The following is a 20,084-nucleotide window of genomic DNA, read 5'->3' on the forward strand; positions in this document are numbered from 1 at the left end:
GGGAGAGGTGGAGTGCATTGCAGCACAACAATATCCCCGAACAGCAGGGTGGCTGAACTCACTTCCAAACACACTTCCAAACACACGCACGTTCCTCGTCTCCTCCGCAGTCTATTTCTATCCACGATGGCTTGATGACTCCTCAACATCTTTCTTCCCGGAATGTTTATAAACATGCCAAGCGAGATCCGAGGTTCTGAAACAACGCATTCATTCCCCTCTCCTGCTTAAGCCAGCCTGCCTGATTGCTCAATGGAGCAGCCTGTTTAAACACACGCTTGTCACACCATTCTCAGCCTGTTTCCGAAGCAAATACAGGGGAGTAATAATCACTTAAAAACAGGATTACATTTTGAAATAGTCTGTTGGCACTGTGTAATATTGGCAAGGTCCGTGTGGTGCACTTCTTTTTAGCGGTTGACTAATTTATATCATGGGAATGCAAAATGCATTAAGTACAATAAAGCAAATTATAGAGGTGAGGTGAGAATCTTAATAATACAGAGTTAAGAGAAAAGCAGTGAAGAGAGTGTGTTCTCTGTGGAGAGGCATTAGGGTTTTGGAAATGTTTGGGAGGTTACTTGTCCATGAAGCTGCAGTGCTCATGTGTTGAGCCCCAGACTAGACCTCCTACAGTAGGTGTTTAACCCCAGACGTATTGTCCATGTTTAACTCCACACAGTCAACCCACATTTAAATACCAGCCTACCTGTGAAGTTTAATCTCAGTCTACCTGTGTGATGAACCCCAGACCAGACCGCCCCCCATGTGGAACACCAGACAGAACCCCTGTGTGTTGAACCCCAGAAGGAGCACCCGTGTTGAACCCCACAGCACCTGTGTGCTGAGACAGTCTCACACTTACTGGGGTAAATCACAGTTCGGTGTAGCAGAACCGAGCGAAAACTGTGGCAATACCACAGGTGCCTAAAAAAAGTCATCATGTTCAGTTTGCCTTAGGCCAGGTTTCACCTGTTTTCTTTTCAAATTCATGGCGAACTCAGCTTCTTTGTCCAGCAGGGGGAAGAAACAGGGAGCAGGGCGGAAAAACACTTAGGGAAAAAAAGAAGAGAGTCAGACACCACACAGACTCCGGCCAACGTCTTTTTTTTAAATGATCCATTTATTCGAAGTCTTATTGCAGATGTATTATTGCAGCAGGCGAAGGGAGGGGTGTGATCTCAGCGGATCTCGACTGGCTTTTCCAGAGGAGCCCCTCTCCCCTCCCACAGCCCAGCTGGCAGGAGACACCTCCGGGACATTCAGAACACCCGCAAGCGCGGGCGGGCACGGCGTTCCCCCGAACGAAATGGCTTTGAGACAAATAAATAAAATATCTAATAAACCCCCCCCCCCCCCCCCAACAATCATAATAATCAAACATAATGAGAGCAAAGGCACGAGACAAAATGAAGGCAGTCAAGCCGCCTCAGCAGTCCAGGTTTACAACATCCAAAATGAGAACAAATAATAATCATAACAAGAACAATAAGAATAATTAAATAACATAATAATACTATAAGAACAAATATCCAGTCAAGTTTTTTTTTTCTTTCTCCTACGCAGTAATTCTAATGCACCAGTTATTTCCAGTTTGGCAGAAATGTGTTTGAACGGTCTTGGTCCATCTCCCCCCCCCATCTCCTTCGTTCGATTCCCAGTCCGCAGGAAGGCCAGCTGTCCCTACTCCTCCCCAGCAGTGGTGAGCTAACCTTGACCCTGGGCCGGGAAGGGCTGGAGGACCTTCTATAACCCAGCTCACCCGAGATCTCAACTTCCTCCATAAGACCAATTATCAGTCGAGTTTGTGGAAAAGCCCACAATGTCCCCCCCAAAACAGAAACAGGAAAAAGGAGGAGCCCCACAAACTCCGGGGCCGCGGGTGCCCAGGATGGCACTAACAGGGCGCTGCTGTGAGCCCAGCAGTGTCCCGGGAACACTGAGGCCACTGTGCCAGTCCAGCCAGGCAAGACACCTAGAGGTGCGCTCTAAGGTCTTCGAACTCAACACATTCGCTCCCGTTTTCCTGCTTCCCGATGTATTCGCAAAAGCGCGGGACCCGACATTAAATAGAGCAAAAAAAATCAACATTCTGAGAATTAAAACCGTAAAAAAAAATACTAACATAGTATAACTCAATTATATTGTTACCCACAAATCCAGTTAACAATAGCATCAGTCTGAAAAGAACACAAGCTGACCAGGGGCACCCCCCAGTGCTGCCTGTTTCAAAGCAAGGCGCTCGGTGTCAGCGCTGTGCGCCGGGCAGCAGGGGGGGGTGGCCATCTGCAGGAATGCGGGTGATGTTTCGGCTGTGATCCACCATGTTTGACGGGATGAAAGACGCCAGTTTCCCCCTGCCTGTGCCGGCCTTGCCAAGGCCGCTGCGATGGTGACGGGCAGGACTGGTGAACCCCAGCAGCTGCTGCCCGCCAGCTTGAGCCCCCAGAGGCCACTGCCCTCTAAGAGGACATCCAAGTCGCAAAACGAATCTAATTTGCAGGGGGGGGGGGGAATCGAGTTCCCATATGCTTGCACATTAATCTTTGGAGCAAACAAGGGAATTTCAGTTGTCTGTTCAGTGCTGGCTCTCCAGTGATACTGTCCTTCAATCTGTACAATTTATCACCATGCATCCCGGCCAAGTCCATCACCTGCTGACCTCTCGCTCGTCTGAACTCCAGGTCTGGACCTTCCTGTTTCTTCCTCACGAACAAACAGCACTAGAATTGCATGCAGCCTCTCACTCACTACCTTTGGTGAAGTTTCATCCCCATAAAATCACGACTCGGCTCAAAATGTTCCCTTTTAACGTCGCAAAGTTCAAGTTTGTTCCCAGACCTGTACCCTGCATTCCCCAAAATACCGATCTGGTCTCCGATTGTCTCCATTCTTGTCTCGCAATTAAAGCTATTTTCCATCTTTGGTTTCTTTCTACACATAACACTCTCCTCTGTGGTATCACACACATCCAAAAGCCCACTGCTTTATCCCTACATGCCTACTCTCAACTACACACACCTTCTACAGCCTTCTTCTGGAGTGGGAGGGGCACCGCGGGAGGGGGCGGGGCATCAGGAGAGCGAATTGGATAAGGAGCTGGGGGAGAGGTTACCCACAGGAAACAGGGGCCAGAAGAGACTGGGTACACCACACAGTACACCCTGGGCCCCCTTATTTAAGTGGGCAGCACAACGATCACAAAAACACTTTACATTTAAAAAATTAAGAAAAGCAGCAGGTTGCGCCGCTAAAACTGGAGTTGTGACAACTAAAAACAATGTGCTGCTTTTTCAAAAAGAATGCACCGACATCAGGAAGGTTCCTAGATTTTTCTTTCCATGATCTTTAAAGACACTCCTGGTGTTTTTTAAACCAGTGCTTAAACTTGGGTCACTCCTGGTCAACGGGTGTACACCATGTTATGTATGCTGTCCGATAAGCTCGGAGCACGTGGGCTTTCCCAGAGATTAATCATTTGCTTTTCACTGCTGAAGATCATTTTTTGGTGGAGCTTAAAAAGCAAAACGCGCATATTTGGTAAAGAAATGTCTGTGCCCCACTCACCCAGAGTAGAAGGTTCCTAAAAGTCGTTTATTGTCACAATCGCCAACCGCCTAACTCACTAACTCTGACCACCCCTTACGTCCTCATCACTTGCTCTCCCTCTCTATAACTGCTCTATAACCCCCTTCTTTTCAGGTCCAGCACTAGGCTGGCTATGGCACACAGCCACTAAATTCTGAAAAACAGTACAACACAATTTAAAGATGCGTCCACTCCGAGTCCTGCTGCACATCTTGGGGCTCAGGCACCTTGGCAGCAGCTCAGACACATAGAAACCCTACCCAGAAGATTCACAGATCCCAGTTAACAATAATCCTGGACTCCCCAATCTTATTTCAGGTGAACGTGCCGAGGAGGGTAGTCAATCTTGGTCTCCTGTACACATGACACAAATCCAGTATAAATATCACAGGCTGATGCACTTTGAACATCCAGTGCATCCCATCACCATCAGCATTTCACTTCTCCGACCTCAAACCCTGCTCTGACAACTCTCCCGAAGTCTATGAGCTAGAACGTCCCGTTCATCCACCTCCCCGGTTGTTTTTTTTAAGGTCGTGGCTGCAAATATTCGATCACATGACGGCCCTTTGGTAAAACAACAGCTCCAGAGAAAAAACAGCGCTGCCCTACACACAAGCTCTCCGTGAAGGGCAAATTCTTTCCAACGCACGCCACTGGCCTGCTTTCCAGCCCTGAATCACTAAGCCTGCTGTCTTTATCCGAGTAAATTTACCTTGCTGGAAAAAACCCATCTGGGTCTCCTATCAACAAGGTAATCAATTGAGATTTCTGAGCCGTGTTGACACAGCGACTCTGCACAGAATGTCAGATTGCGCAGATCTGTAAACACTGCTTTGTGTTTTTTGTAAGCCCAGAAGGAAACACTGTATTTTTAGAAGGTGTTTACTGAAGGGGGGCCTGGAGAGCCACTTGGCATTTTTTCAACTTTGTCTCCAAATCATTAGGTTTGCAACGCCGCCAGCTCTGCTAATCAGAAATGGCCCACTGCAGACGGAAGTGAAAGGGGAAAATATACTTCCTCCCTGGTTATTTTTCCAGCTCCTGTGCCTGCACGCGTGCAAAGTGCTAGTGTCTGAGGGGGCACCCGCAGATGTAAATAGGTCTCTCGGATCAGACCCAAGTGAAGAAACCCGTTTGAAACAGCGGCCTGAACTTCTCAGGTTCCTCCTCAGTGCGGCTCCACTCAAAGACATGTCAGGAGCCAAACGGACTCGGACATCGGAAACAATTATCCCAAAGGGAATAGAAACCTACTCATATTACAACACTAGGGGGCCAAGGACTCAGGAATGATGAGCACGAAACCTTAAGCTTACAGTCTCCTTTGTTGCTACCTGACAGAGAAAATCATCGATTTCTGCTTGGAAAGCAAGAGGAGGGAGCTTTGCTCCTTAACAGCTCAGTGGAGATGAAACAGCATGTGGCAAAGTCAGAGGGCAGGGATAAACCAGGAATCTTTCATCGGCTCCTCACCCTTTGGGAAAAGACATATACAAATGTATATACACTGAGCCAGAGCTTCACATCAAGTACCTATTTCATATAAAGTACAATTATACTGTCATAGCACATATATATGATAAAATGTGGCTACAGATATTATGTATTGTTCATATACAATGATATATTGAATACAACAATTCAAACTCTATAGTTCGTAGGATTATATATTTATAATATATGTCTGTTCCATAAGGGATAAGAGATACGGGGTGCTGAGATATTCCAGTAATGGCTGAATAAACCAGTTATGTCCAATGGGACTGGCATTATGCTAATTTAAAAATAATAATAAATATAAGGATATACACATGTTTTTTAAAAAAAAATTAAATAAATGCAGTTAATAGTTCCAGAAACGTGACCCTGATTCATTTTCGCAAGGAATAACAAACTTGTTAGAACAAACTAACAGTTTTAAGGTGCTCTCGTAAACTCGGGCTGACTCTCTTCAGTGGGGTTTACTGGAAGAGTTTACTATGGCACGCAAAGCACAACCTTTCCTCGTTTCGTCGATGTGCTTACTTGCCTTTGCCCAAGGCGTAAACATCGCAGCGCTCCTGGTGCTGCCGAGAGGCAGGGCTCCCCGCAATTCAAAGCCTCAGCTTTGGGCTGTTTTCAGGCTGCCCATCAGGCGGCGTGTCTTCCTGGATGAACCCCCAAGAGGAGACTTCAAGGACTGCATCCACCAGGGCCGAACCCCGGCACTCCGTGAATCCCGGCAACGCACCGTTCGTCAGGCGTGTAGACGCACGCGCACACCAGCCCCCCGCCCCTCCCTCTCCGAGCCCCCCTAAGTCAGGTTGCTGCTTATTTCCAGGGCCTGTTGGTACACCTGAGTCATATCGTCCAGGTCGCCCAGCAGGGAGAAGCTGCCATTGTCCCCGAGAGACCCCCGCGCCCCCTGGGCCCCCCGACCGAACTTGCCCCCATGGAGGTCCGGCGCAGCCTTGAGGCCTCGGAAGTCCCCCAGCTGGAGTAAATTCTCGGCCGAGACACAGCCCCTGATTCTGGGCTGCGGTGCCTGCGGCCAGTCCAGGAGGTTGAAGGGGCCGCTGGACAGGGTGCAGTCATCGCTCACCACGCTGGAGGGGCGGCTCTGGCTGCGGGACAGTCCGGAGTCCGCGGGGGAGGCCTCCCCAGCGGGACCCAGGGCTGGCAGGGCACTGAAGGTGGAGTACTTCCCGTTGCGCTTCAGAATGCCCTTCCTGCCAGCTGCTCGCTTGGGTGGGGAGCTGGTGGGAGGAGACACCATGCTGCCCCCTAGCAGCTCGGAAGACTCACTGCGTTCCGGGGAGGAGTAGTACCCAGACTCCCGCTGCTGGCTTGTCTTCAAGATGCCCTTCTTAGGCAAGGTGGGGGCCATCTTGGCTGGAGAGCCCCCACCCGCGGACTCCTCCTCCCGCTCCGGGCTGGACCCCGAGTCTTGGTCCTGGAGGGAGATGACAGCCTCCAGCTCCCCCAGGCTACGCGAGCGCTGCTCTCCTGTGGACCTCGTCTTTAAGATTCCCTTGGGCCTCTTCAGGCCAAGCTTGTCCTCACCGTGGGGCGCGCCTGCCTCATTCTCCTTCTTGGACTTGCGCAGGGACCGCTGGCGGGTTAGGGCCGTGGGCTCGGCCCGCGCCGGTTTGCCTGCTCTGGGCTCGGTGCGGTGCTGCCAGTCGATGAACCTTGCCAGGAGAGGAGAGCCAGCCTCCCGCTGGGCGTCGCAGTCGCACACGCTGCTCTTGCAGCCCCAGTTGACCCACCAGTGGTTGGCAATGTCCTCCACGGTGGCACGGCGCTCAGGGTTCACCATCAGCATCCAGCGGATCAGCCCCCGGGCGTCTGGGATCGGGGGGGGAGGGAGAGAGAAAACGCACGCCGGCGGGTGAGCCGCGTCCTCGTTCCCGTAACAGCACCCTCCCCCAAACACACCGCCGCCAAAATCCTGGCCAACATAAAAACAGTCCTGCCCGCTCAAAGCCACAATTCGCCAACGTGAGCGCGGCAGACTGAACCACTACACGGCGAAAGGTTAAAAGATAAAACTGTCCCTAACATTCCGCATGCAAGTAAAACAAAAAAGCACAATCTGAATACATTTAAAAAAATGAAAAGGAGGGAGAACAGAGGCAGGGAGAGGAGAACAGAGTCGACCGCAGGAGAGACAGAGGCAGGGAGAGGAGAAGAGAGTCGACCGCAGGAGAGACAGAGGCAGGGAGAGGAGAACAGAGTCGACCGCAGGAGAGACAGAGGCAGGGAGAGGAGAAGAGAGTCGACCGCAGGAGAGACAGAGGCAGGGAGAGGAGAACAGAGTCGACCGCAGGAGAGACAGAGGCAGGGAGAGGAGAACAGAGTCGACTGCAGGAGAGACAGAGGCAGGGAGAGGAGAACAGAGTCGACCGCAGGAGAGACAGAGGCAGGGAGAGGAGAACAGAGTCGACCGCAGGAGAGACAGAGGCAGGGAGAGGAGAAGAGAGTCGACCGCAGGAGAGACAGAGGCAGGGAGAGGAGAACAGAGTCGACCGCAGGAGAGACAGAGGCAGGGAGAGGAGAACAGAGTCGACCGCAGGAGAGACAGAGGGCAGGGAGAGGAGAACAGAGTCGACCGCAGGAGAGACAGAGGCAGGGAGAGGAGAACAGAGTCGACCGCAGGAGAGACAGAGGCAGGGAGAGGAGAACAGAGTCGACCGCAGGAGAGACAGAGGCAGGGAGAGGAGAACAGAGTCGACCGCAGGAGAGACAGAGGGCAGGGAGAGGAGAACAGAGTCGACCGCAGGAGAGACAGAGGCAGGGAGAGGAGAACAGAGTCGACCGCAGGAGAGACAGAGGCAGGGAGAGGAGAAGAGAGTCGACCGCAAGAGAGACAGAGGCAGGGAGAGGAGAAGAGAAAACCACGGAGAAGCATGGGAGGAAGACTGTACCGGAGGACTGGGTGGGCTCACGGTACTCTCCGTTGCTGATCTGACGGATCAGGTTCTTGTGATCGCCACCGTCGAAGGGCATGGTCCCATAAACCAGGGTGTAGAGCAACACGCCCAGAGCCCAGCTGTCCACCTGGCACCAAACACAGCAGCAGGTCACATTCTGGACTCAACCATTGAACAGGCCAACAACCATTGAACGAAGAATTCAGACAGACATTTCGTTCTGCAACTTCACAAGACTTCGGTGTGAGGCCAGTCTAGGAAGGAATGGCTGAAAGCCAGTTATAATCTGGTTATATTAAAAATCATTATCTTTCCTAGCTGGTGTGTTTGCACACTGGATTAGGAAACAATTGTTAACCATTTCAACTATATCAAATTCATCATCTATGTTATTCATCACAGTATCCCAATTTCTGGGTGGAAAATTGAAATCTCCCAGTAACATGACATCACCTTCATTGCATCATACAGAAAATTACTTGTGCTCATGTTATGGATTGTAGCACACACCTATTAAGACCTTAGCTTTTATATTCCAGTTCAACTCGCAGAGATCCTAAGGTGTACCCTGTAGTTTCGGTTCTGTAGATTTCAGGTTATTTACTGTATATAGCTTCCCCATCTTTTCTGTCTTGCCTCTCTTTCTGAAAAAATAATCACTCTTTATTGAGATCTATGATCTCTGGCTGTGTTTGGTGCTGGGAGGCCACCAAAACCTGGAAGATCTGAATATTAATGATTATTTTCCCCACTGGGAAATAGGTCAGGCTATCCAGTGCATAGTGAGGCATAGATTCTTTACTTATCACTCTTAAGGGGAGCTACAGTAGGTGTCAGAACTAGTTTTTAGCAAATATGTCATTACTAAGTCAAGCACAGGTACAACGGGTGTTACATAGTTTTTGCTTGGTCTTGCTGAAGTGTGGGATTTTTCTAAGACTGTGTGTAATTGTGTAGTTTTGTTACGTCTGTATAGCCAAGTTCCCTGTTCCACGGCATAATGTTCCATTATTACCTATACTGCTCGTTTTCTTGCACCACCTTAGTGTATCGGTTGTGTTGTGCATGTATAATTATTACAAAGTGTTTTGTCCCCTAGAACCGTGGTTCTCAAAGTGTGGTACCTGCAGCGCCCCCAGGTGGTACGCCAGATGACCCTGGAAATCTGTTGTGTGCACTGAAAAATTGGGATGGGTTTTCAGATTTTCTATTTTAATAAAATTAGTTTCTGTCAAATATGCAGCCTACGTACTTAGCTACGACGATACAGCACACGCTAATACTTGAGTGGACACAAGAGCTACTATGTAATTCTATACCATTGTATAGGAATGCGTGCTACGGACGTAGGAGACCCGTTGTATTAAAAGTAGTTATCTTTAGCAAATAGGGAGGTAGCTGTGTGATTTTGGAACACTGCCACTCTTGTGAGCACAGGAAAGCGTGATAGATAACAGAAAAATATTTAACTGTTCTAGGTTAATTTGAGAAAAAAACACTGATCGTCTCCCGTGTTTCACTCCCATGCACATAAAATAAAAACTTCTTTTAACTTGAAACGGGGAAAAATGCAAGCTTGCGGATTGCTAAAGCAGGTAAGCCCCACACTACTTGTGAAGAACTTTGTTTGCTGTTGGCAAAAGAGCTGACAGGTATAATGTGTTGAGAAAAAGCCACTAAACAGCTCGACCTGCTGCCCCTTTCGAAAGACACGGTCACTCGCAGAATTATTGATATGGCAGATGATGTCAAAAGAACGCTGATAGAGCGCGTTTAGATGAGAAGATGCTTTTCACCGCAATTAGAGGAGTCTGTAGATGCTGTTGATTTGGCCAATTTGCTCATTTACATTAGATACGAGTTTGAGGGTCCCATGAGGACTTCCTGTTCTATAAGCCACTCCCAACAGGAACTACAGGAGAGCACATTTCAGCTTCTGGATGAATTTATCCAAGAGAATGGCATCAACTGGAAAAAAAGCGTCGGAGTTTGTACAGACGGTGCTAGAGCAATGACCAGCCGACACAGCGGTGTAGTCGCACGAATTAGAGAGGTTGCTCCAGATATGAAGTGGACGCATCCACCGCCAGGCCTTGGCATTCAGGAAAATGCCTGAGGATTTAAAATCTGTTAGACTCTGCTGTCAATGTTGTGACTTGTATCAGGGCTCAACCAATGAATTCATATCTATTCAGTGTGCTTTGTAATGTGGCTGGTTAAATTAGCCTACCTGGCTGATATATTCTCACATTTGAATGAGCTGAATATGGGACTGCAGGGGCTCACTTTAAAATTTTGTGACGTGTCTGACAAGATCACTGCTATGAAGAAAAGGCTGCAGCTTTTTGTAAATAAAATCAACGCAAGTGATGTCTCTGCTTTCCCAACTTTGGAGAACTATCTGCACACATACAGTGTGGCACTTGATGCTGCTGTTCGAGATGTGATTGCAGTGCACCTCTTGTCATTGGAAGAACAATTCTCAGAGTATTTTCCAGTTGAGGCCACATCAGAGTGGATTGGGAATCCCTTTACTGTTGATGTCATAGGAATACCCAAGGATCTGACCTGTGCTGAACAAGAGAAGCTGCTCGAGTAATGATCTGATGCGACTTTGATGTCCGAATTGAAACAACAGTCGCTGTTGGATTTCTGGATCCAAAGACAGAGTGAATACCTAGCCCTCTCATTAAAGGCTGTGAGGTTTTTTAAGCCTTTTGCTACTACCTATCTTTGTGAGAAAGGCTTCTCGGCTCTCGCAATCAAGACAAAGTACTGCAACAAAACGGATGCTGAGCCAGATCTGCGTCTGAAGCTCACTGCCCTCGTCCCTGACATTGCAGGGCTTTGCTCGACTAAACAGGTTCACCCCTCTCACTGAGATGGTAATTGCAAAAATGCTATTTTTATTATTTGTGTGCGTGCGCAAGCTCATGTTGGTCATTGAGATTTCCTGGGGTTCCTATGAGGAGATGACTTGTAGGTGGTACTTGGATGCTTTGGTTTGATCATGGGTGGTACTTGGTCCAAAAAGTTTGAGAACCACTGCCCTAGAACATATGTGCTGTTTTTTTTTCACTGTCATTCAAGGTTATAAATAGAATTTCTGTTGGACAGACACCAACCCTGTTACAGGATACTGTAGGGTAGGCCTCTTGAGTTTAGGGTTGGATGTAGCACAGGTACTGAAAGCAGAAGGAAGGCCATTGTGAATGTCTGGAGCAAACAACACATATTGTTGAGGCTGGTGTATTAAGATTTTTCAAGAAACCACCAGGTCTCACTCTTCTCTCACTTTGGACCTTTCTTATTAAGTAGTGAAGATCCTGTCCAGCATCCAGAATCTTCCAGATTTCTGCTTAAATCGCTGCTTACAGGTCAAATTCCACATCATTTCTAGACTTCACAGCTAGTGGTTATTAAGATACTTATTAAGAGGGACTAAAAGACTGATGCTCACGTGGACCCAATGATGAGAAGCAGTCTACCATTATGAGTATGTTATAAAAAGTAATTAATTTGTTTCCCTTTTTTTTACTGTGATGGTACGTTAGCATATTGTGAATTTTAATACCTAGTTTAAGCTACATGTCGTTTAAAAGACTCTTCGCATCGTCAACATAAGATCTGTTTGTTTTTATTTGTAGTTCCGAATCTCTTTTGTCAGAGTCCAAGGCTAAAGAGTTAACATCCTCTCCCGCGGCTCAGCTGTTCAGGGTGATGTCAGATTCGGCATTTCTGGGGAAGGTGTTTGGACAAAGGAGGTGCAATGGAAGAGGCTGAATTCCTCACATCCTCTACAAGCATTACATAATGGCCCCAGCCTCAGGAAGCTCACAGGAACGGTTACGCAACGTGCCCTTCGGGGTTAATAGAAGGGCTGCGATATCCTGCTGGAAAATGTTCAAGGGTAATCAGGGCTGGCCGATAACTTATTGTTGGATTCCAGCGAAAGACAATTCTCCCTCCACACCAGCAGGAATGCAAACCTTTTTTTTTTTTAGATGATCTTCTTTGGCTTGTTTTGTTAAAACAATTCAGAAATTGGGAGGAAAACCTGATAAGAACAACTTCGTTGCTTCAAGTGCTTTAACTCCTTGTCAGGGGGGGTGCTCCCGTAAAGATATGGTATTATGGCTTGTTAGTTGTATTATGGCTTCGCATTTACAACCAAGAACAGAAGGCACTTCTTTACTTTACACAGAAAGTTGTGGGAGAATGGAACAAGCCATGCTGATGAAGCCTGGCTACTATCAAGAAAAAGCTTGATGAGATCCTTGGATCAGTCAATTACTAACTACCACATGAGCTAGATGGGACAAACGCCCCCCTCTCGTTAGGAGCAAGAAAATTATCTGATTCATCAGGGAAAATTATTTTTTGTTATTATTTGTGTTTCCTATGCTGGACGGGACACGCAGCAGAAAGTTCACAGGCACCACACTGCTCCCAGCAAGACACAGACTTTCCTCTGTTCAGCTGTCAAATTAGCTGAACTGTTTATTTGATTAATTAGACCTGTTTTACGATTTTATGCTTTTCAGCTTTTCGGTTGTTAGAGATTTCAACTATGACATCACATACAGTAAGCACCAAATTAGCACCTTCCACTAATGGCAAACATCTAATTAGGCTAATTATTCCCTCAAAATAATGGTTTGATTATGTATCAGAGACCTCTAGGATAATACTGTAACAAATGAGTGAAAATCTCCCTTAGGCTGCCCAGCTGTAGGTTCACCTTTATATCAGCAAACCTGCGGTTTCGGGGTATCAGGTTTGTTTTCCAAATACTGAAGCTCCAGCTAAACAAATCATCGCTTTCATTCATTCTAGCAGCGAATACATGTTTAGCATGTTTACTCCATTGTACTTTTTGGACAATCAGTCTGTATAAACCTATGCACATTTTGCACATATTTTATTGTTTTTACAGTGACTATGATCAGCACATTTTGCACACACCTATGTATTTATTTTTATGTATCTTGTTTGTCTTTTGTCTTATAACTATTCTGATGTCTGTTTTGCTTGTCTTGGGCTGGACTGCTGTAACACATTAATTTCCCTACGGGATTAATAAAGTATTATCTATCTAGCTATACAGACCGACTGGGGACTGAAGATTTACAGCCACATTCTGCTGTCCGCTATACAACCGAGGATTAGCAGATCCCTCTAATTTCCTGGCTGTGGGCTAACGAGCAGCTTGGTTTCCCCCGAGTCGTGGTTGGCCAAGCCGCAGGGGCCTGACGGGAGGGCGGGCCCACGATGCCGTGCGGGTGCCGTGTGTAGCGTTACCTCGGGGCCCCGGTAGGGCCTGCCGTTGACGATCTCGGGGGAGGCGTACAGGGGACTGCCGCAGAACGTCTGCAGGAGCCGGTCCTTGTGGTACAGGTTAGAGAGTCCGAAGTCCGCGATCTGGGGGGGGGAGAAAAGGCAAACGTCTCCTCCGTTAATCCCGCCGCGTCCCTCTTGGAGCGGCTACCGGCTACCGTGTGCTGCAGGACCATTCGCCGGGGAAGAAACCTACACCAGCACGCGCACCTTCACATGAAAATAAAAGGGCTGAAAATCTGAAGCCGTCACAGCCCTGCTTTTGCCTTTTGTATACACTTTTGTCTCCTAGATGGCCGCTGACGTCAGGCCCTGTGTGTTGCAGGCCACAGATTTTGCCCATGGCACTCTACCGCACTTGTATTATCTGAAAGGCACGCCTGCTCTTTCTAATAAGGCAGAGCTCTGAATGCCCACAATGAAAAGGTCCGGTATTGGGTCTTTGCTCATACACCTCCCTTCAGCTCCTTGTTCTGGGTCAAATTAAACCCTCCCTGACCCTAGAAGTTAAAAAAAAAAATGACCCTGCAAAAACGGCACCCTTATCACCCAGCAACTCCTTTCTGCACAGCCTCTGGCTGTCCACTCTGGTTGGCCCACACACACGCCTCCTCCCCACCCTCCCACTTCCGTCTGCCTCCGCGCTGTCCTGTTCCTGCTCAGGAAAGGGCTGATTTACCGGCCAGTCGCTCCCTTCCTCTCCGCCCGGTCCTTATCTCTGCCATCCAGCCCTCTCCTTCCTCTCGGGAAGAGGACTGGAGGAGGCTCTTGACGTCACACCAGTGGCTCGTCAGGGCTCAGGCACACACACGCACCTCCTGGCCAGACGGTGTGCCATTGCAGGGAGATTCTGGCTCTGGGAAGGGCTGTGTTGCCGTGGCCAGACCCTCCCAGCCAGTGGAGCGTGTGCGCGCCGGCCCACAAAGACCCGCTGGCAGTGCTCTCAACGCCACGCTCCAGGGCCACAGAAGACAGCCTGCTTACCTTGATGTTACCGTTCTCGTCCAGCAGCACGTTTTCCAGTTTCAGATCCCTGTGCACCACGCCGTTCTGGAAAGCACACCCGCGACAGTTAGCCCCTCGGATGACACAGTCGGCACACCTCTCCATGACGGGAGGCAACCCCAGTTCACAGGGGACAAGGCCCTTATCTCTCAGTCCGGCTCACTGCGACTTCATTGGACCAGTTTAAAGCCGTTTCTCCTGGTTGTAAAACAAACACAGGGCTTTGCACTTCTGGAATTGCTACTGTATTTCACTTCTTGAAGCTGTAAGGAGCTGCAATATAGTCTCGGGAATGTGCAGCAGCTCAGTGTCCCGGAGGAACACTGTCTCGGGTTTTCAGTCCAGCTGAGCTCTACACCTCCAGTACGAATCAATAGCTTAAACAATTTGCTTGCTTGTTTAGACCAGAAGAACGATCTTGTGTCTTTGCAAAGGAAAAAGTGGGGGGCTGAAACATCCTGTGATTAACAATTGAACACGGCAGAAGCTGCTTCTGTTCTGTCAAAAGGCATCCCTTACGATCCAAGGGAAACTAGTGACTATGACCAAACTAAAATAAAAAACAACGGCCAACTGAAGACTGAGAAACGATTCATAATATATAAGGCCGACACCTACTTACGCATTCACAAGTAGGATGTGTTTTATGTAAGAAAGAACCTTGATCATTTCTGTGGATAGTACATTATGTCCTCCTAATCTGCAGCCCTGGTACTCAGACACAAAAGCAGGAAGAGTCAGTATTGCTGTGATTCCACACTTGTAGATGTAATGTACTCTCTCTGTGCCGTCTTTCTCAGCTGCCCACAATGACTCAGCCCTGCCCTCTGATTGGCTGGGGTTAGGACAATGGGCTCCCAGCTGGCTCGGTGACATCACTGCCCTCCAGCTGTGCTGACGATGGCCAACCCAGGCCGCTCGCTAACGAGAGGGCGAGACAGCAGGCTGACTGGCCACACGCGCTGCGAGGGGGCTGGAGGAGAAGAGGCCGCAGCACTCAGAGTTTAAACTCTGTAAAATGATCAATATAGCTTTTTTTTTCTCGTCTTGAAGCTGTCAAAGTGTGCAAATCTCTTTTCATTCAGTACATTTGCCATCGGAGTCACTATATCTCACTGTAAGAGTGGGCGGCAGGGCTACTTAAAAAAACATTATACACAATTCATGGCGGAATTAAAGTGGTTCAACATAATTTTCTAAGAGAATAAGTTCCCAGGTCATTGGGAAGAGGTAGGCTAAGTGCGCTATACCTGATCATGCCCCTTTGAACAGAATGTTAGAGATTCATTTTTATTTTTGCTTTTGAACCTCCAAAGGTCAGTCTAATCAATGCCAGCGTCGATCGGCTCGTTATTCGCCCCTCGCAAGCTCCGAGTGTGCCGCATGTCCTCCCAAAGCCCCCCGACACCGCCGCCACGTCCCCCCCCGAGAGACGCTGACGCACCTTGTGGCAGTAGTGCACGGCGGAGACGATCTGCCTGAAGAAGTGGCGGGTCTCCCTCTCGCTGAGCCGGCGCCGCTCGCTGATGTAGTCGTACAGCTCGCCCTTGCTGGCGTACTCCATCACGATCACAATCTTGTCCTTGTTCTCGAACACTGGAAGGGAGGCGGCGGGACACGGCAGGGTGAGGACGGGCCCCCGAAAACGACCGCCGACGGAGAGAAAACGCAACGGCAAAGGCCCTCCCACAGGATCTTTTCAAAGAGCGCAGCACGCAGTCTTGAGTCTGCGGCTTGCTCGCATTTTCTGAACAGCGAAGAGTAACTCTCCACCTCAGAATCAGGGTATCAGCACAGTGCAATGCAGTGTAGAAACACAAATCAGACGATTCAAGTGGAAACTACAAGGAATATCATAGCACCTCATATTCTTTACACAAAGAGTGGTGGGAGTGGGGAACAGGCTACCCAGCCATGCTGTTGATGTCAATACCCTGGCTCCTTTCAAGCAACAGCAGGATAAGATCCTGGGTTCAATTAACTACCAAATTGAACTGAAAGGCATACCTCTCAGAATGCAAAAGCTTACAGACTTAAAATAGAAATACAACACAAAAAATAAAAGAAAATATTAGTGGTTTAAACACCTGTGAGAAAAGCACAAGATCGTGATCATACTCCCTGTTAAGTACTTAGCTACAGAGAATGAATGGAGAGAATGTACAGCTGCCGAGCTAAATGTGTTTGTTTCAATGCTTTTACTGTAGCACTTTCAATCCACAGTTTCCAGGAAGAGAGGCACCAATAAAAGAGGAAAAAAACATCAAGGCAATCAGTGTGAATATTAAGATGCAGAATAGAAGGCATGTGGAAGCTGATGAGCATCCAGTCCATACTGGTGTTAGAGTGAAGCCGTCCCATAACCATCATAGGTAATAAAAAGCTGTTATCAGGAACACATCTCCATCATGACCTTGCTAGGATAACCTATACTAGCCCTGCATCTTGGAGAACTGATGATGAGAAAGGCACAAACATATGAGCATCTCAATCCCTCCTGTCCTAAACAAAGGAAGACTCTGCACCACTCATCTCGGTGCTCTCCAGGAGTGTCTGTGGTGTCCTGAACACTCTCCCCCTCTTTCACTGCTGTAGCTCTGCAGATGTGGTTTCCTGGCCCGGCGATGACCACAGTGCACATCTGCACGCGGTCTCACTGGACAGCAGGGGGGAGAGAGCAAAGGTGTGGACCCTGACCCATAGGATGGAGGAGTAACAGAAACCCCTTTCTCAGCTTGATTCTCAGAGAGCTACCCGAAATAAACGAACCATTCAAATAATCAGCAGGGAAAAAGCACTGCACCGGGTTCTCCTTTTCTAAGCACTTGTTGTGAGTTACGGGATGTACCATTTCTGAACTGCATTCAGTATTCATGGACTCTTGTTTTCTTGTCGCGGCGGATTTCAGCGACGGGAATCGGGGCTAGCCGAGGCCGTGGGGCAGCTGGGTGACTTTAACAGCGGGCACCTCTGCGGTGTCTGGGCACGTCTGCGAGGGCATTCCCAGGGCAGGCAGACACTTTCGCAGCTGGTTGGAGAGAATCACGCCTCCGTGTCACATTCCCCAGATCCGTGCCGACATCTACAGTCCGTACTCAATGCAAACCAGGTCAGACCCCGGCCTCTCTCGCACGGCGTCTGGCTGCTCGTACACAGTACAATTTCACTGCCTCTCACTGCTACTGATGGAGAACATCAGCACAGCTGCCAGCGCAAGGAGACGGGTGTGCTCGTCTCTTGTGCATCTTTTAAGTAGCTTGTCCATGCAGCCCTTATCTAGCTGTCACTCGTGACCCAGTGGGATCTCAGACAGAGCTGGACTTCGGCGTCTGAACATCAAGCCACCTCTCTGTAATAAAGATAGTCCTCTTACAGGCCCATCCTCTGTGCTTCTCCAGCAATAAAAACGCCCTCTGAAGCTTGAACAAGACAAAGCAAACTGACCTCTATTACAGGGGAAAGGTAAATAAAAAGTATCCAATTAAAAGGTGACTTCTGCTCAGTCAAAATCCACCAACTTTCACCCTGCTCAAGACAGGACAGCAGCTCCTTACCAAGATATCAAGATGCTTAAATTAGTCAATTTGTCATTTTTGACCATTTTTTTTACACAGAATAGAATAAACAGAATAGAACCGTGTGGTTCACAGGTAGAATTAAAGGCTTAAAATGCGATCAGTGCTGTCAGGACCTCAACGGAAATGCTTACAAAGACAGAGCTTACTTCTATCACTGTCTGGATTCTTTCAGCTTGCTTACGTTTCGCCAGGCCTTAAAGCCTGCTGTTTTTCGCTTCCTCTCCTATAGCTAACTGCTGTCTGCGATTATCTTTGATAAAAACGCCTGACTATCCATAACACGTGCTCTGTACTTCATACAGCTAAGTCAATGATGTTCATAGCACATCTTTAACTACTTGCCCCAGGCTCTGCTCGGATACAGAATATACATGTAACCACTGAAAAAGTTCACTGTATTCCTTAGGTTCTGCACTTCTGGTATCTTCACTGCAATATATTTAAATTTTGGTTTTCAGAAAATGTCTTCCCCGTGTGGAACAAAGGATGTTAAGCATCCTGATTTTATTTCACAAAATTCATTTTGGGGGGTTTAGCTCATTATTATTCTAAGCTGTCCATACACAGGTACACACAGGCTTCACTGACTGAGCGTGTACTGCAGTGAACCAGGGCTCTGTGAATATACAACAGAGTCAGCTTCACGGTTGGGATCAGGGCTGGAGTACATCACGACACTCAGATCTACAGAGATGCAGCACAGAAGCCAGAAGTGCTGTCTCATCGGGACACTCTCGGGATACCATACACCACAGTGGGTGAACACTTTGGACTTACGGAAATGCACATGGCCGATTCGGGCTGGGTGAAGGGCAGATATTTTTCCAGCTAGTGTTTGTTTGTGCTGTATCCAACAGTATATGGTATATAGATACCATACAGTGCATAGTACACGGTACTGTACAGTATATATTTCACCACGTCCTAGAACAGACAGTCCTGCTCTAGAATCAGTCCAGTAAAGAGCACTTCCTGGAATCTCCTACATTGTCTGGCAGAGGGAACCAAACATTTTCAGCCCTGTACACAGAATATTATGAGGGAACCTGATCCAAGAATTCAAAATCCTCAAAAGCACCAACCGCGTCAACCCATAAAGACTTCCTTATGATCAAGAGTGAAGCACGAACCAGAGGAATTTAAGGGAAAAGTGCTTTTAAAACCGAAAACGGGAGGCACCTCTCTACCCAAAGGATTATGGGTGTGTGGGTTCAGCTACCCAGCCATGTTGTTAAAGCCCCTAACCTGGATTCCTCCAAGGACTCTCCGATGAATTAGCGCCTAACGGCCAAATGAGCTAGATAGGCTCAATTAAACAATTAACATTTTACATCAAAGGTTTCCTTCAACGTTCCAGCGGAAGGAGTGGTGGGTGAATGGAGATCAAGCCACACACTGGCTGGACTGGAGGGCTGAGCTTCTTTAGTTTCCCCGTTCCCGGCTGCAGTCCCCCTCTCCTCGGCCAGTCTGTTAGACTCTGCCTGAGGTCCGTCGTTGCAGCTCCTCTCTAACGGGGAGCAGATGTTTGGCCGGGAGATCAGAGCAGCAGCCAGGGGGAGTGATCCGAAACGCAGCTCCTCTGATGTGGGACAGCTCCACACTCCATCGCCCAAACACATGGAGACACACACACCCACACACACAAACACAGATAGGCAGACTAACACGCAGACTCGCAATCTCCGACCCAGACACAATCCAAATAAACACAGACACCCAGAAACACATAGGCTACTGGCAGAGATAGGTCTTGTTCACTCCCTGCCAAGAGGTCTCCAGTAATGCATTTGAAGAAACAACACCCACAGAAATTTAAGCAGCCTCACACTTTGCCAGGCAACAACTGAGTGGGGTTTTCCATCATTACTGAAGGAATATAAACTGTTAAAATCCATGAAGTCCAAAACTCATTGGTGAAGAGAAAGATGCTCATGGGACAATACAGACCCTGGCAGACAAGTGGAGGAAGACAGGAAAGCAGCGACAGAGGCTCAGACAGACTGCTGACCATACTATACTAGTGACAGCCCATGATTTTCTGATATTCTAGGCCTTGGGCTCTCAGTCCTGGTCCTGGAGTTTCCCAGCGTCTGCTAGCTTTTGTTCCGCACTCAGTCCTTGGTTTCAACAATACCCTAAAGCTCATTATTTCCAAGAACTT

General features: G+C 48.3%; 1 protein-coding gene and 1 long non-coding RNA gene across 4 annotated transcripts in view; one reads left to right on the plus strand and one right to left on the minus strand.

Moving 5' to 3' along the window:
• Nucleotides 1-1,104: 1,104 nt before the first annotated feature.
• nuak1b (NUAK family, SNF1-like kinase, 1b) overlaps nucleotides 1,105-20,084 on the minus strand; it is a 33,481-nt gene continuing 14,501 nt past the window's right edge. For all 3 annotated transcript variants that reach the window (XM_088645643.1, XM_088645645.1, XM_088645644.1), the window contains 5 exons: nucleotides 15,790-15,941; nucleotides 14,325-14,390; nucleotides 13,305-13,424; nucleotides 7,998-8,130; nucleotides 1,105-6,918 (listed from right to left, as the gene is read on the minus strand). In XM_088645643.1, coding sequence (XP_088501769.1) covers nucleotides 5,885-6,918; nucleotides 7,998-8,130; nucleotides 13,305-13,424; nucleotides 14,325-14,390; nucleotides 15,790-15,941 — 1,505 coding nt within the window. In that variant the 3' untranslated portion in view covers nucleotides 1,105-5,884. The remainder of the gene's footprint in view (nucleotides 6,919-7,997; nucleotides 8,131-13,304; nucleotides 13,425-14,324; nucleotides 14,391-15,789; nucleotides 15,942-20,084) is intronic.
• Nucleotides 12,678-13,434, plus strand: LOC148655259 (uncharacterized). Its single transcript, XR_015941232.1, has 2 exons — nucleotides 12,678-12,851; nucleotides 13,111-13,434. It is a non-coding gene; the product is annotated as an uncharacterized LOC148655259 (long non-coding RNA).

This window comes from Lepisosteus platostomus, chromosome 9, assembly GCF_059453375.1.
Source record: "Lepisosteus platostomus isolate fLepPlt1 chromosome 9, fLepPlt1.hap1, whole genome shotgun sequence".
NCBI classification, from domain to species: domain Eukaryota; kingdom Metazoa; phylum Chordata; class Actinopteri; order Semionotiformes; family Lepisosteidae; genus Lepisosteus; species Lepisosteus platostomus.